The sequence below is a fragment of the Micropterus salmoides genome, unplaced genomic scaffold, assembly GCF_014851395.1.
Source record: "Micropterus salmoides isolate LMB-PRFRI ecotype aquatic unplaced genomic scaffold, ASM1485139v1 Ms_hic_scaffold_15, whole genome shotgun sequence".
Taxonomy (NCBI): Eukaryota; Metazoa; Chordata; class Actinopteri; order Centrarchiformes; family Centrarchidae; genus Micropterus; species Micropterus salmoides.
In genome coordinates this window covers 6405705-6423842 of record NW_024040596.1, presented here as the reverse complement: position 1 = coordinate 6423842, position 18138 = coordinate 6405705, and the positions used below count along the sequence as shown (strand labels likewise).

General features: G+C 39.3%; 1 protein-coding gene across 1 annotated transcript; it reads right to left on the bottom strand.

Annotated features, from left to right (window-relative positions):
* Positions 1 to 899: 899 nt before the first annotated feature.
* Positions 900 to 2534, bottom strand: LOC119903872 (zinc-binding protein A33-like). Its single transcript, XM_038720136.1, has one exon. It carries the CDS (start codon positions 2514 to 2516, stop codon positions 1134 to 1136), a length of 1383 nt encoding a protein of 460 aa, XP_038576064.1. The 5' UTR covers positions 2517 to 2534; the 3' UTR covers positions 900 to 1133.
* Between the last annotated feature and the right edge of the window lie 15604 nt (positions 2535 to 18138).

Genomic DNA, 18138 nt, shown 5'->3' with positions numbered 1-18138 from the left:
CATCAGAGAACATTTTTTGGTTTGTGACCAAATCCAAAGTTTATGGAAATCCTTATATGACTAACTTCCAAACTCTTTATTTTCTTTCACATCTGTCCAATTAGGTGTGGTCCTAAATAATAAATTGAATTTCTGATCAATAATATCATTATTATTACTATATATATACACAGTCCCATCCCACACCCCATCTTGGAATGCACTTAGAGATGAGCCCTCTATATTGATAAAATCTATTATTTATAACTTGTTAGTTGTGTTACCATGTCTTTTGAGATGACTGTTTTGAATAAGTCCAATGTTCATTACTTACCTAGGAGGTGAATTACATCATGGACTTGAAACATGGTTTGATCTGTACCATAGAGTCTGTCATTGTACCTTGTTTAAATAACTAAAATAAAAAATAAAAAATAGAAAAGTAGTTTCCCTTCACACAGCCTGAAGTGTTTTCAGTGTTTTATTTGATATAATAATGTTTTTCTTTCACAATTATACACAATTATATAAGTGGAACTATTCAAATGTATACTAATAAATAGTAGAAGTAGTTTTATCAAGGCCACCATGCTCAATAAAGTGCAAAGGTTTGAAATGCTAACATGAAGCATATAACATGCTTAGCATGTAACTGTCACTGTCTCTTAAACCAAAAACATGTTGACAACCGAGAGACAAACGTGGCAGAGAAATGCAAGAAGAAAAAGAAAAGATACCTTCAACTATTCCAAAATGTTATCTGCACAGCATTCTTCAACACAAAAACATGTGACTGAGGTACCAACAGGTACCGGGGAGACAGAAGAAAACCACACATAGAAACAGTGATGAAGTGTTTCACTATGTTCAAACTCCCTACTACCGTTTGGAAGTTTTAAGCATATTACATTGCACATGTCTCCAAACATACAATAACCTTTATTCCCTTAGAGGAAATTTAACTTCTTTCTTTTGTGTTCTGTTGCATATACAGTGTTTGTGATCATCATTTGTTTTCTTTCACTCCAAAGTATCCAATTACTTTTGTTGTAGCATTGATGACCCAACCAAAATAAAAACAAGCTCTCCGACTTGATAAAAATAAGAAAAATAAATTGGAGTGATGCGATTCTTTTTTTTTCACTGAATCATTCTCAGTTATCGGTAAAAGAGATTTTCACTGGTAATATCTTCAGCGGGACGTCATTCCAGGTGTTGATGTATGGAAACAGGGTGTCGGTGAAGGTGTGCGTGAAGGTATGTATGACCGCGTTAGTATCTGGATCCCAGAAGGACAGCTCTCCTTTGTTCCTGTCCAGGTGTACTCGGACCCTCTGGAGCCTGCTCTTCAGTGAGAGGACGGACACGGGACTTGACGGGCAGAATGCTGTGAATTTACCATAACAAAACCTCACCATCCATAGCCCTGACATTATGTCCCCAGTCCTGTGGGCATCCTGTGCTATCACACCCAGGCCCCACACTTGATTGTTTCCAACCTCCACATCCCAGCTGTGACTCCCTGAGCGGAGGCCCTCGGATCCCAGGACGCAGTGGTGCTCCTCCATCCTCTCTGGGATCGTCGCAAGAGGCTGCTTCGGTCCATATCTTACACTGGTCAAATCTTCAGAGAGGTGGAGTTCTCTGTGGGCGGTGTTGGGGTTCAGGATCACAGGGGTGTATGTCACTTTATTCTTCATTTTGCACCACACCTTGAAACTTATATTCCCCAGGTATTTGGCAACGTCGATGAGGGCTCCCGCGGCCTGTGTTGGTTCATCCAGCAGGGGGCGCTGAGCTTCTTCCGTTAACGCACTGGCTTTTAATAGGAAAGACGTGTCGTCATCTTTCAGTCCGTCCTCTATGGTTTTAATGGTACTTTCCATGGCCTCTATCTCTCTAGTTAAAAGTGCAATCTTGTCCTTCATCACCCCTCTTTTATGCTCCTCTTCTTTCTTCAGTTCTGCAACCCTGGTCTCTTCCTCCTTCAGCAAAAACTCCTGAAGCACCTTGAACTCCGCTCTAATCTTCGTCTCTGTGTCCCGAGCTTGTTTTCTAATTTCTTCATCGGCTGTCTCGCAGTTTACTTTCACTTCACTGAAGAGTTTCACTTTCGCCCGCAAAGGATCCAGACATCTCTGGAGACCGTTTCTGTAAAGCGGTGCCGCTTCGTCCACGGGTGTAAACCTGTGGTTCCTGTGGAGTTTAGAGTCTCTACAGACGACGCACACAGGTGTCCTGTGGTCCACGCAGAAGAGCTTCAGTTTCTCGGTGTGCAGGCGGCAGACGGTGCCGGACTCCATCTCCAGGAGAAAAGCCTCGCACAGGTTCTTCAACACCAGGTTGCGAGGTGGTTTTTTAGTAGACGACAGAGTCTTGCAAACGGGACAATGACGGGCTCGCTTCGTTCGCCACCATTTCTGCACACAGCCGTGACAGAAGCTGTGGCTGCAAGGAAGAAGGACAGGGTCTTTAAAAGTGTCCTGGCAGACGGGACAGGAGAGCTCTTCACTTGCGACCGACCAGCTGGAAGCCATGTTTCTATGACGCCTCTTTTCTTCTTCTGCTTCTTCTTCTTAGTTAATGGCGGATTGCAAACAACTTTTAAGTGCATACCGCCACCTACTGCACTGGAGTGTGTAACATCATATCACTAAACTACAAACCCCAAGAAGGTGCTCTCATATTCTGTTCCCCAGCCCAGTGTCTTTTAGAAATTTAAATAATGGTGATTCTTATACCCTTTTCTTCTACCCCCATCAGATTCCGTTTCCGCGCTGCCTCCTGAACCCTATCTTGAAATATCTGTCTTTGCAACTCAAACAATATGCAGTGCAAAATGACATGTTCAGCATTTTCTTTAACCCCACAGTTTTCCTTTTCCCCAATAAAAACAAGGTGCCATTCAGTCCTGTGTGATCTTAAATCTTGTCGTTATGATTTCCTCCCTCCTGGTCCTTTGTGTGTCCTTTGCTGTGAAACATTTCTATCAGTATGGAAATATACTGATAGAAATGTTTATATAAATATATGTGTATATAAATATCAGTGTCTTCTCTGACAGATGTCATTGACTGAATGCTTTTAATAACCGCTAAGGAGTCTGTGCACAATATCACCCTATCAGGTCTGACCTCTTCAACCCACTGTAATGCTATGATTTCTGCTGTATATACAGATAGCCTATCTGATAATCGTTTTGAGATATTTATTTTGAATTCTGGTATATGTATTCCAATTACCACACATTCCTGTTTGTTTTTAGATCCATCTGTATAGATTTTTAGATAATTATGGAAACTGTTTCTCAGATAGCTGCTAGTCCGTATCCCCACTTCCTCTAGTCCCCGTCCTCTTTTCTTTTCCAGTATACTAAAATCTGTTTTTACGTCTGGATGGAGCCAAGGTTGAATGTTACTGACTGGATCGGGTGTGGTGAAATCTAATGCTTCCATTCTGTATTTCCTTACTTTCTTTCCCCCGTCCATCCAAACCCATGCCCCCGAAACTTGAAATACTCCCAACAATCCTTTGTTATCTCCTTTGCAGGGTTTTCTTTCCCACTTCTTTTCAATCTGACCCAATATGCTAGCGCTAGTTTCTCTCTTCTTAACTCCAGTGGTGTCTCTCCAGCTTCTATGAGTATTGTGTTAAAGGGAGTTGTCTTAATGGCTCTAATGCATATATATGCAACCATAATCTCTTGATGACCTCATGCATGCTCTATACATGTCAATTAGCGATTGTTTATCTGCACCCCAGTCACACCCAGCCACCGCCCTCAGTAAATTAATAGCTTTATTAGCCATTTAGTTTCCTTTTGCTTTATGAGTGTTTTCCATGTGTACTTAATATCAAACCACAATCCCAAATACTTTTCCATTGGCTGCTGATATAATAAAAGCTTTTCTACATGACACTTGTGAACACCATATAACTTGTTGATTTGCTTGTTGATATTTTAAATCCCCACTTGAATGACCACTTCTCTACTTTCCCTATTGCTTTCCTAATGTTCTCTAACACATATGTCTCATTTCTTCCTCTCATCCATACGGCCCCATCATCTGCATATAACGCTGATTTAATATGTCCATCTAAATCTGAAAATATGTCATTAATCATAATGTTGAATGATATAGGGCTAATTGCGCTCCCCTGGGGAATACCATTATTTACCTTAAACTCTGTAGAAAGTTCTGATCCAACCTTTACTCTAATTTATCTATATGTTAATAAGTCTAATATCCAGTTAGAAATCCTTCCTTCAAAACCCATTCTATTTAGTTTAATAAGTGGTCCTTCCCTCCACATAGTATCATATGCCATCTCAATGTGCAAAATACACTATTATCATCAGCTCTTTCATTTTCAGTGCCTTTTCAATCTCATTACGTACTCTAACAAGAGCATCTGTTGTGGAGCGCCCTTTCCGAAATCCATTTTGCATATTACTCAGTAGTCCTCTCTGTTCCATTACATGTGATAACCTACGAACTATTATCCTCTCCATCCATTTGCATAAGTGAGATGTCAGAGCTATGGGTCTATAATTACCAGATTTGGTTGGGTCTTCACCAGGATTGCTAAATGTAGTATAACTGCACTTTTACAACTTTTCGGTATTATTCCGTCCTTCCATATTTTATTGAACAGTCTTAACACTAGCTTAATTGACTCTACTGGAAACTGTCGGAACATGGCATTAACATAACTGATCTTGTCCTGGGGCTGTATATCCCCTGCCTAGCAGAGCTTTATTGAGTTCTGATATTGTAAAATCCATATCTAAAGTTGTTGTATCATCTTCTTCAGCTTCACGTCCATATTTTCTCTGAGTGCCAGGTCTTTCTGTTGCTTTTGAATATCCATAAGGTGATCACCACTATGCACACCCCCAAAAGCCCTACCCAACATCTCTGCCCTTTTCTTCCTCTGCTTCTTTTTCGTTTTTATTGGCGGTTGGCAAACAACAAATTTGTGCATTACCGCCACCAACTGGTGTGGAGTATGGACCAGAATGACTACAGCCTATTTAGTTGTGTCCACTTACTTCTTCTTTTTAACTCAAAGAGCTCTGACAAGTTTTGGAACATTGATTCATTGTGTTGACTATTTGAGATTTCTGTCAGATATGTGTGTGTTGATTTAACTCAACTGAGTATGTAAGTTATCAGTTTTAAAACAAAAAGGGAGTGTGCAGGGATGGGAGCAACAGAAAGAAAATTGTTCCTTCATCTTTTGAGTTATATACTATACTACTATAGTTATACACCGCAGACAAGTCATGTATTCAAATTCCAACTCAAATATAGACACTTTTGGGGTTAACAAGAAAAGACTAGTGGGTAGGGGGTAGGCCTACACATGTAAAATGAAAAAAAATAAATTTAAATCCTCTCAACTTGAAATGGAAAGTAGAATAAATGTAGTAAAGTTGTTTCAACTTGAAACTGTGAGTTAGAATAATGCAGAAATGTATGTCGGTTAGACAAGATAAGTTTTCTTCACTGATAAAGTAAAATAAGTATTTTTTTAAAGGGGCATTATGGAGTTTTCAGCAGCCACTAGCGGTGCGATTTTAAAAATTGCAACCAGGTGTGGGCTCGTATGTGTGCTCGCTTGAACTCATGAGCGAGCATAATCCAAAACACAACCGCTTTCATACAGAAATCCTGCAATAAACACAGAACGGCTCAGAGGCAGCTCAACACCAGCTCCGTACCTTTTATTCAGCGCAGTGAGACGCATATCGGCACAATACTCCCGTAAAAAAGGCACTGTGACAGCAGCTATAGATAGACAGGGAGACAGCTTCACACAACATGCTGGAGACTCAGGTAAACTCCCACTGCAACGTTACAGTAAAAAAATTTTCAGCTCGAGGTTGAACTAATCCATGCTCGTTACATGATAACAGTACATTTACTGCATTTAGCCGACGTGCTATATTGTTAGCTCGCCTGTCAGCTTTTCAGTAACTATCTTTACTATCTGTGTATCTCACTGAATATTATAACGATTGTTGTCACTCTTTATGACAGTTTGACCACAGCTAAATAATTTTACTGTAGTGTTAGTGGATGGTTCTTCCTCTGTGGTGTTGTCGCCGTTTTGCTGCAGTATTGAAGATTATGTGGGTCACGTTAGTTACAGCGACTGAGAGGTGGAGAAGCTGTGTAAGTTACCTGAGTATAGGTAAAACAACAATAAATCTAAATTGAACGTTATGAAGCAAACAGCTGCAGGTCCAAGCTAATTAGCATTAGCTGGCTGCCCTGCCTGCATCAGTATAGGCTAGTAAACTAATCGCTCCACATGTGTTTTTTACCGTTACATCCTTTCTTGCAGGCTAAATCAATACTTTGACATGATAGTGTTGGTACACAGGATAGTAACATGGGTCACGTTAGTTGGTGAAGTCATGTGGAAAGCGACACGGCGTTAGCCAGCGATCTAACGTGATTCTCTCCGTGTTTCTTCAGATTTTCTGATGTTCACTGTGTTTTTACTCAGTCAATGGAAATTTGATTTACTAATAAGTAATTTAATTGAAAAACTATGAAAGTATGAAGTTCAATCAGCAAATAAAACTTGAAACAACTAGTACACTGTAGTTATATAACTTTATGAACTTTAATTTGTGAGTTGAAACCACAAAGGCAATCTTCAAGTTGAATGAGGTGAACTTGCATTTCCAAGTTAAAATTACTTTAAATGTCTTACAGCGTAGTCCTTACAATATATTAAAAAACAAACAAACAAATGATATTGGTTACTGTAAGATACTGAAATAAGATTCAGTAGCACGCGTCTCATCTCTTTTGCAGAATATCTATTAAATCAAATTGTACATTTTTCAGTCTGAGGTTCTGAATCATCTGCCTTCTTTCTTCCTCATGTTTCTGACAGTGTAACCCATCGTGCTCCACTATTGCTTCTTTCTCACTGTTGTCACATCTCCCTGAATTATGTTTGCCTATTTTGAATAATGTACTGTTAGTACAGTGTGTCCAAATCTAAGCCTTGATATTATTGTCTCGTCTCTTCTGTTCCTTCTTGCACATCTCGTCTCCCACTTTCCTCCAAACTCTAAACTGTAAAACTGTCGTCCTGTCCTCTCTTCCTCCCACTGTTTTTGCCACCTTTCCTACATTCTCTGTTTAATAATGCTCTTGAGTTCTGTTGTACTGAAACTAACTGCCACATCGATGTAATCACTTTTGGTGACCTCCTTTGCAACCTTAGGTGCCATTTCATTTCCTTTGATACTACTTGTCTACAGCTCTGGAAAAAATTAAGAGACCACTGCAAAATGATCAGTTTATCTGGTTTTACTATCTATAGGTTATGTGTTTGATGTGTTTGATTTTTTTATTCTACAAACGGTCTGACGAAAATGACGACTGGTCAAAATAATAAAAAAGATGCATTGTTTTCAGACCTCAAAAAATGCAGGAATAGTTAATATTTGGTGGAGTAACCCTGATTTTTAATAACAGCTTTCATGCATCTTGGCATGCTTTCCACCAGTCTTTCAAATTGCTGTTGATGTTATGCCAATCCTGGTGCAAAAGTAGCTCAGCTTGGGGTTCTGGTCTGGAGATTGGGACTGGCCATGACAGGGTCTTGATCTGGTGGTCCTCCATCCACACCTTGATTGACCTGGCTGCGCGGGAAGGAGCATTGTCCTGCTGGAAAAACCAACCCTCAGAGTTGGGGGACATTGTCAGAGCAGAAGGAATCAGGTTTTCTTTCAGGATAACCTTGTACTATACTTGATTCATTCGTCCTTCACAAAAACAAATCTGCTCAATTCCAGCCTTGCTGAAGCACCCCCAGATCATCACCAATCCTCTACCGAACAGTGGGTGCCAGACACTGTGGCTTGTATTTCTCTAGGTCTACGTCTAACCACTAGATGACCAGGTGTTGGGCAAAGCTGAAAATTTGACTCTTCAGAGAAGATGACTTTACTCCAGTCCTCTACGGACCAATCCTTATGGTCTTTTGCAAACTTTGGCCTAGCTTGTCTTTGCTTCTCATTGATGAAGGGCTTTTTTCTAGCTTTGCATGACTTCAGCCCTGCCCCTTGGATCCTGTTTCGAACTGTCCTCGCCGTACATTTCACCCCAGATGCTGTTTGCCATTCTTGTTGTAAATCACCTGATGTCATCCTAGGGTTTTTGAGTGACATTCAAATGAGTTGGCAGTCAACCCCCTCAGTGGACAATCATTTTCGCCCTCTGCCAGTCTGTAGCTTTGTTGTCCCCAATGTCTGTTGCTTGATCTTGGTCTTATGAACTACTGTCTTTGAAATTTTAAAGACGGAAGCAACCTTACACTCACTGTATCCTTCTGCCAGTAAAGCCAGAATTGAACCCTTCTTTTCCTGACTCAAAACTTACATTTTCCTGACTCTTTAGGCATGGTCAATTGTTCCTTTTTTGTTCAGATTATCTACTGGCACTGTTTTTGCCATGCAGCTGGATGGAAGATAGTGATGACCACAGCAGTGGTTTTTATACTGTTCCTCGTTAAATAAAATTTGGCTCAGGTGATCACTTAATCGGTACCTCATTATGTAGAATGAGGTGTGCCTGTATTGGAATTTAGCAGCCACTCTTGTACATCTATCAAAATGTCTGCTCTGCTGTCTGAATGAGTGTTCTGTAAACTGTCGAACTTAATAAACTTGAATGATTTCTCTCAGTGGTCTTGTTTCCTCTATCCACTACACCACTAACGAGCATTTCTCCTGTATAAACTGATAATTCATCACTGATAATTTTCCCTATTCTTTTATTAAACTCTGGAACAATAAATGCTCCTCTTATTTTATTAACTAAACTCTTTGATGCTGCATCCTTTCATCTCTAACTGTATTACTCCCATTTCCATCTGTAGTGCTGCTGTTAAGGTTGTTTTAAACGCCCCTGTGCATAATTTCAAAGCCTGATACTGAAAGTCCATACACCCTTCAACCATAATCTAATATTGATCTAATTATTCCACAATATGTGGTCTTCAAAGCAGTTCTGCAGGCCCTCCAGTCACTTCCAACTCCACCTCCACCTCATTACATTTAACTCAATCAAACCATTAACCCCAAAACTATTTAGTTTTGCCTCAGTACCAATTATTTCCCTTGTAAAACATTTTATTTGACCTCTATTTTCATTATAGCTTCTTTACAATCTAGGCATCTTCGTCTTGTTCTGTATTTGAGACTCTTGACAACCAACTCAATAGCGCCCTCCTCCTGGCGGTCGAGAACTTGTTGCAGCAAGGGACAGCACAACTCTATTTTTAAACATCACATTTGCCCTCACTGGCAAACTGTCCAGGGTGCCCGATGTCAGCTGGGATTGGCTCCAGCCCCCTGCGACCCTGTACGCAGGATAAGCGGTTGACGATGGATGGATGGATGGATGGATGGACATTTGCCCTCTTTATCCGACCAAAGTTGGTTCTGAAGTTGTTGTGACGTCCTGTGGGTAATGTGTGGGCATGGCCAATCTCTATCACTTGCAGGTGAAGAGCTGATACTGATTGCTGTAGCTCTGGGCATCTGGGCTAATTGCCCTGTAGAGTATTTGTAATGCCTTTTGTCACTTACTACCCTCTGTTTCCCTCCACAGGTTCCACCTTTGTCTTTCTGGACATGCTGTTTTAGTTGTAGTCATTGTTATACACATTTTCCATGCATCCATCATCCTGCTCTGACATGACTGATGTTTATACCCCATACTTTATCACCTTTGCTCTGGCACATGTCTTACTTTGGCTTCTTTTAAGTTAAATAAATATATTTTGTTAAATGTTTACTGTGGTGTGTCTCCTTTTTGTTGTGGCCTTCTGAGCCAGGTCATAACATTGAGAAAACATGCTTTATTGTCCAGTCATGTACATTACCTTCAGACACCGCTCCTCCACTCACTTCATTTCCTGTCAATTTGAGCTGCTGTCTGCTGAACTAACAGCTGGGTAGGCTACTTTTTTTGTGCATTTTACACGGTCTCCCCGTGCCTTTGTGGGTTTCTTCTTCTCAATCTACCTGTATATTACACATCAGCATATAGCACACCTGTATAGTTATTTTCAACACTCATCTGAATAGCGAAGCACCTCGTCATACGTAGAATATGTACAAGCCTTGCACTGCTGACCATTACCAGCCACCATTATTGTATATTTCAGTTACTTTTATTACTCAACCTCACCTCATTGAGTATCCTTGCAATTTCTGGAATAATAAAGTGCTCTATTTATCTGTCTTCTGCTTTGGTTTCCTCCCATATTCCAAAGACATGTAGGCTAATTTAAGTTTAATGGAAAATGTCAATAAAGTGAACATGCATGTGTTAGCCCTGCTGACCTGTCCGGGGTGTGCCCTGCCTTTAGCCCTTACTCCCATACTGGGAAGTTTTGTGAACGAGCCATTTCCAATAAACCTTGAGTAGAGTGAGCAAAATGGGCATTAAGGTGAAAAATAAAACATTTTATGTTCATTTGAATTAAAAAAAAACAATCTATAATTGTTGCTTGCACATAAAATGACTAAGTTATGACACATCATTTAGGAGATTGAGGAAATAAACATTCAGTAACCTGGTTATTTTATATAATTTAAGATGTATTTTCCTTGTTAATATGACAGAATTCTATGCTAAAAAGTTATAAATATTTACACAAAAAGTTCTGTTGAACTGAACCTTGTCAGCTGTACGCCGAACTTTCATGTTATTGTACTGCACTAAACGTTTTGTGTAAATTTGAGTGAGCAAATTGGGATTTACAGTGTTTTGTTTTGTCTTGAACAGAACCAAAACAAGATTGTGATAGATAACTGATTTGTGCAAAACTATATTTATTTTTTAACATTAACATACATTTTACTGAATAGAAAAATCACTGCATCTAACATAATACTAAATACTGAAGATCAATTGAATACGAACATGTCGGGGGTGAAGTTGTGACATTAAAACAGTTATACAATAAAACCAAAAGTGGATACAGATAATACATTTCCATTTGAGGTTAGGCTGCTCTTACAGCTCGAGCTATACCCACACATTGGGTCACAGGGGTAGCTATTTTTAATTATTTTAATTAACACACACCCCCATGTCACCTGAAACTCACAGACTCACACCCACTTGATCCACCTGACTTATACACCACAGTCTACCTCACATGGGCTGCGTGTGCATGTGGCGTGCCTTTCTCGCAGGTTCACCCAAAAAAAACTGACATTACCAACAGATTTGTTTGACTTAAAGAAGGACAGGATGAAAATCTTGCGGCAACTATTCACAGCTTTGCTCAGTCATGCGTGTATGTGCTGCTGCTGCTGCTGGTGTTTTGCATGAGGTGTGAATTTGGGGTGAGTCCAAATCTGCCTTAAAGACATTTCTCTCAATACAGTCACATTTGCCTTCCATCCAATAAAAGGAATGAAAAAAATGTAATATTTAGCAGAACAATCATAGCCTGCAAACTGTCCATGACAGCAATAATGCAGGCTGCTGGTGTAATACTGTACAAAAAAAGGCAATTTTGCAAGGTTGACTTCACCATTTTCAAACATGAGATGCATCAAAACATTTTTTCTCAGATCACAGTTGGACCAATGTGAATGTTGACCTGCAAAGCAGCTGGAGCCAGTCAGTCAGAGCTTACATTAAACAGGAAAAACTCATCCGTTAATTTGTCAGTGAAATGGATGAGGGATGGAGTGAATATTTGCGGACATGGGTGCAAGTGTGAATGTGCTGTTTTATTATTTGATCAATACAATTTATCAGGTGGGGAAAAACAATTCAGGATACTGTAGTGGCCTTTGGATAAAAGAGGTCACTAAAGGACAATTAGGCAAATGTTATGTCAAAATATTTTGTAAAATAAATGTATTTTACAACCGAGAAAGCAGAAAAATAATTGACCAGAACAGATCAAAAATAATCATAACAGAATCGGTGTCAATCAGTCGAAAACAAACATTAACAGAAAAATTAGGGACAGTACAAATAAAACTCACCAGAATAATAGAGCCGACCTCTAACACATCTTTTTTTCGGCCAAGATGCTGTCATCATGTGAGCGTGATGAATTGATGGGAACGGTTCATTACAGCCCTATTGGTATTTTCACGAGAACCTGGCCTCGACAATTACTGTGTTGTTGTTGCACATACACATGTTCTATGTTCCACATTACTCTAGATAGAGTCAATCCCATGTAAATTAGGAAAAAGGGAATGTGTTAAAACATAGGTGTGGCTGCTGCTGATCTGTATAGATGTGTGGTTTTGAGATGTGGCTACATGCCTGTGAACTGCTGTTAAATTTGAATATCGTGACGGAGCTTGGTGTTCGTGCACAGGATGCAAATGAAAGCTTTTAGCAGGTACACAACAGCTGATTTCCATGCACTCACACACGACAGTGGGGTCACGGTAGAGGAGGAAGTGAGAGTTGCGCAGTTGCTTAAGAGAGCAGTGAGAAAACTTTCAGTCTTTAGTGTCTTTCTACATGATCCTATGATGAGCTTTATTTATAATATTTAAGATCATGATGTGCAACTGCTGAAACAGACAAAATGTTGTTGTTTTTTATTCAGAGGATTTTCACCTGTATTTCATCTGTGACCTTAGTAGTCTGATGTCAAACTGGTTATGGTGCTAGTGTTGAGGTGGAATAGGTCAGCCTAACACAAGTTTAAAAGAATTGCTGTACTTTTATACAGCCCAGCAACACATCAAGTACTTGGTTTAATTTTAGCTCAAATCAAATCCTGCAGACCAAAAAGCTATGGCAAATGATGTTTTATCACCAATAGTTTTTAATTAATAACCACTGACCGCTGACGTAATCACTCCAACCCATTTCTGAAGGATGCAGCTGGTGTTTTTGCACATTTTACTCCATATTACTAATACAGTAACAGTAACAGTGGCTGTTCACTGTACCAAAATGTCTTGGCATTAAAACATTTATTAAGACATTTTCAATTAAAAGTCTTCAGCTGTCTCTTTCACTGTATCTGTAGAGAAGACCAAAGGGAACGTACAGTATAAGACATTATGGAAATTTGCAGTAAAGTAATTTATTTTTTCATTTAACCAGGAAGTCTCTTGAGATTGATGGGTTAGGGTTAGATGAAAACTGCTGGAATTCTGCTTCAGGAGATTTCATAAATATGCATGGCCTTGTATGGAAAGATATGCAAATAAAATTGTCAGAGTAGACTTAGTGACGACCAGCCTGTCTGCCATAAAGTGTACAATGATGAGTACGGGAATCAGAGTTAGTTAAAAAGCGCAGAGCACTGTGGTACACAGAATCTAAAAGGTGGAGAGTACTAGAGGCACCATGCATGAAGACAACATCACCATAGTCCAAAACACTTAAAAAGGTAGAATGCACAAGTTGTTTTTTCTGGCTATCCTGTTAAAACAAGCCTTATTTCACATTTTATAAGTAAAAACCCAACCTTAGTTTCTTCGTTTTCATAAGGTTTTCAACACGAACTTTGAAAGGAAGTTTGTCATCCAGCCAAAAACCTTAATACTTATATGATGAAACATTTTCAGTTAAGTCCCAATTAAGTTTGTATAGTATAGTATAGTATAGTATTAGTATATATATATATATATAGTATAGTATTATCTGTTGACTGGGACCGAACCCTCTAAAAAGTCTGATATAAGACCATCTATTGAAACACATTGCGTTCGCTCTGTAAGATAGTTTTTGAACCAATTGATTGCTGTGTTTCCTATTCCAGTGTTACTTAATCTATTTAGCAGTAGTTCATGATCAGAGTCAAATGCTTTGGACAGATCAACAAGTAAAGCAGTGCAGTGTTGCTTTTTGTCAAGGCATTTATAATGTCATTTAGAAGCCCAGCTCTAAAACCTGACTGTACATCCATTATAATGTTGAGCTCTGCCAAGTATTTGTTTAATTAACAGTTTACTTGAGCTTCCAAATTTTTAGCAAGAATACAGAGTTTGGACTATCATTGTGAAGCTCTGAGGGGCCTGAACATCTGAAGGATCTAAATGCCTTTTATGTTATTCATTTAAACACATTTTATCCTCTCCAATCGTCATCACCCTCTGTTCACTGAGCTCAGTTTACTCCTCTGTGGCTTACAGTATTTTGCCCTGTCTCTTCTTTAAAATACAAATATGAAAGCGTATGCATTTTTAAAACATATCTGTACTTTCATCACATAAAACACTGACCTACACAGAGAGGAATAGATTATTACAGTGATCTACATAACACCTGTAGAGTGATGATTCATAAGCTCTATGTAGAACAGCGTCACGTAGTCACTGTTGTACAGGCTCATCTGGTGAAACTGAAAAATTCATCACTTTGCGGTGAATGTGTGTGCATGTGCGTGTGTGTGCATATGTATTGTGATCAAGACAGACGGTCTGATCCTAGTGGAAAGAAACAGCTCACTACTGTCTCCATGGAAACAGGCAAGAGGCGATGGAAGTGTGTATGTGTGTAATACGTGTGTGTCTGAAGGGAAAGAGACAGGGAGAATCCCTTGTTCTTTTTTACTGAGCTATAAACCTCAAATAAATAAGTGTACAAATACAAGGGAGTAATGTGAGGGTTTTTTAGTCCTCATGACATTCATGTGGCATTTTCATAATTAACTTCACACAGAGATGTGTCAGTCCTGTGATGGACTGGGAACATTTCCATGGTGCTTCTCTCAGCCTTCTGCACAATGTAAGCTGGAAGAAGCCACATCCCTGTGACTGTGGAAAGAAGTAGGCAGGTACCACATTGCATGAACATTGTTTTTTCGCTATCAGGGACCTCTTGCACTCTTTGGTCCTTGGCATTTTAAACTAGCCTGAAGGGACTACTGTATATTGAACTCAAGTTGGCGACAGCAACCAGACCACCATCAGCACCCTTCATTTCATGTAATGAACCAAATTCAAACGAGCTGTCTGATCTTTGTAGGATCCTTGATAGGTGTGTTCGTGTATTAAAAGCCTGATGTTTAGAAGAAGTCCTATATAAAGTCAAGAAGGCTATTTGCTAGACATGGATGTGCATTGGATTCAGCCTACACATGGATGCATGTGCGTATGCATTTTATGTGTCAGTGCTTCAGTAATGACAAGCACAGAAATACATCACAGGTGCCTAATGATCCATGACAGTAAATGTCAATAACTCTTTTCAACATGAACATGATGAGCACCCCGGCCTTTCGGTGTACCAACACAAAACCAAACACTAAGAATTTATACAAATGCCACAAATATTCCAATCGGAATAAATATTTTTGAACATATTATTATGTTTTGTGCCCATGGACACCGGTCCTCCTGCGATTGTGCTGCCGTCAGAAAGGCTCTCTCTATGTGACCCAGCCCTCCAAACGCCTGCAGCATCTGAAGAAAAATGAGTCGTGCGCAGGACACACAAAGCAATCAATTCTCAAATTAAGATCCCATCAACTCAGCATCCAATCCGGTGGAGTGACCTCTCAATGAATGAATAAAGCAGTAACCCAGTCAATCAATTCACCAAATCTTGATCGCCTACCTACAAGTCTTCCAAAGCCTAAATCAATAGATCCTTACGTCAAACAGAGCAACTCTCTGTTGAACATAGGACAGAATTCACGCGTCATTGCCAACCTCTTACTGGATCCGCTGTTTATCTGTGATTTACTATAAGGTCTTTCTTATATAAAATTTATTTTTCCTGATATGTGGATATATGTTTCAGGAAGACACAGCTAAAATTCTGCTTTTATGATTACACCCCCACCATTTGTACCTTCAATTTCAAAAGTATTATAGCTTCTCTTTACCGTCCAGCAATGAGTTTAAGTGCATAAGGTGTGCGCAGGCTCACACTTTCAGATCCGTACCCCTTCCACACAGGCACCCTGACACTGAACGGTTAATAACAAGAACATGATGCTTATCAGTACTGCACCTACAAACTGTGTTTAATGGAGCATCGAGCCAAGCCCGAAGCTCTCTGTTGATTTGGTTAGGGGTGCAATTAAGATTCTGATACATTAGAGGGTACAACCATGTTGGTCAACATTTTAACACACTGACACAGCACAGTAGTAATGTGATCTGTAAATGTTTAAATGCTAGTAGAATGGCTCTATAGCGATGGTAATGTCAGACAACCACAATATTTCAACAGAGTATCCTAATGATTTTGGTGATCCCCTGACTTTTCCACTACCACCATTTGGGGTGAAATGGCTTGGCAACTACTGGATGCACTGCCATGAAATTCAGTTCAGACATGAGTTCCCCTCCGGGTAAATGGTGATGCCTTTACTTTCCTTCTAGTGCCATCATCAGCTAAATGCGCTTTCCTATAGTAAGACGGTAAACTCTGTCATTGTGAGTGTGTGAGTAAGCTGACATTTGCACAATAGCATAAGTACGCTTTTAGTTTGGCTAATGGGCACCAGCAACACTCCAATAATGCTTTTGAACTTTAGACTCTAAACTTTCAGATTACAAAAAAATTTACCTAATTTTGTTGCACTTTTTTGGGCTAAAGACATATTCATCCAAAAGTTCATGTATTTTAAATAACTTAAAATCAAAATGTGCTCACATGTCCTTTCAACACAACTGTAATTTGTAAGAATTAATTTAATCTGTCCAAGTGTGTTTGCACCATATCACAAAGCACTGTCGATTGGATAAAGACAGCATGTATATGGCCAGTACATCTTTGTATTGTCTTTATTTCTTTCCATACACGCTGACAATCAAAAGATATGTTAACACCACACAAAATGTATGGAAAGAATTGCAGTGTATGTACAGTATTCGCATGCTTGCTCTCTCTCTCTCCCTGTATATGCTGCTTTTAAATACAGTAGATTTTCACTTCATCCCCCATCATGTAGTTACAGTAACATGAGTCCTACAATGGCGAATGTCTAGATTATTTACAGAGGTAAAACTCACATCAAGCTCCATCTTCCTCATTTCAATTTAATTATTCACATATTTCTCTCCCTCTCCCTCTCTCTCACACTCACACCCCCCCCGGCGGTTACTGGTAATGGACTGTTACATCATAAACCCGTCTTGCCAGTAATGTGGAAAATGTGTGCTTGTGTGTTTTGTTTTTCTGAGCATATACTTCAATTTGTGCATACATGTGTGCACTTACTAGCTTTATCTATGTCATATCTCTCTTTGAATAATACATCACTAAAGACACATCTCATGATATATCAGCGTTCCTTAGTAGTTGCACCCGGTCCTCTGAGGCTTCTAGTTGATATTCAGAATATAGTCATCTTTCTGCAAACAACCTCAAGGTTTATGGGAAGCAGTTTTTTAAGTAGCTACTAGCTAACCGATGAATAAGTCAGTCAGAAGGCAGCCTCTGTGTGCAGCCTTGCCTTTCAGAGTTACACTGTTTCATGGCCCCTGATATTTGTATCTAAATTATATTTACCGACCTGTTGCTGAATAAGTTATGACATAAGAAATGTGATAATCAGTTTTTAATCTGGAAAATATTCGTTATTCCAGATCTGTTGGTACACAGTTCAGTACACTGCAGATTTACATCTGTCCTAATCTATTCTCAATATCACCAAGCCCCTCTCTCCTTCTCTTTACCCTTTAGCTTTCTGTCATTTTGTATTACACACACACACACACATGCACACATGCACACCTCCTTTCCTCTTAATTGATCAGATCCTTATCTGCCTCTTTGACTTCTAGCTAAAAACGAACCAAGGTTGCAGTGTCATATCCTTTTTTCTTGAGCACGTTCATGATAATGCAAGAATTGTTGCTGTATACACTTACACTTAGAAGATTTGCATGTCACGATTAAGAGAAAAGGTCTTATAATTACAAGGAAACAACCTCATAGTTATGAGATTGTTATTATTAGATCTTGTCTCATAATCGTGATTTTATAATAATGAGACAGATTTTATTGTTATGATATACGTATGGATGATTATATGGATGATTTTCGGTGAATGGATGTGCTTCTGCAAAAACTGCGTGCCTCTTTTATATACATGCCCAAAAAATACATTTGCCTATAATTTATGGGAATTCACAACCACATGTAAATTTAGCACGTCTGAAATTATGTTCAG

Bases quoted from the DNA above. Each gene is read 5' to 3' on its own strand.
- LOC119903872 (XM_038720136.1), bottom strand. From the start codon at position 2,516: ATGGCTTCCAGCTGGTCGGTCGCAAGTGAAGAGCTCTCCTGTCCCGTC.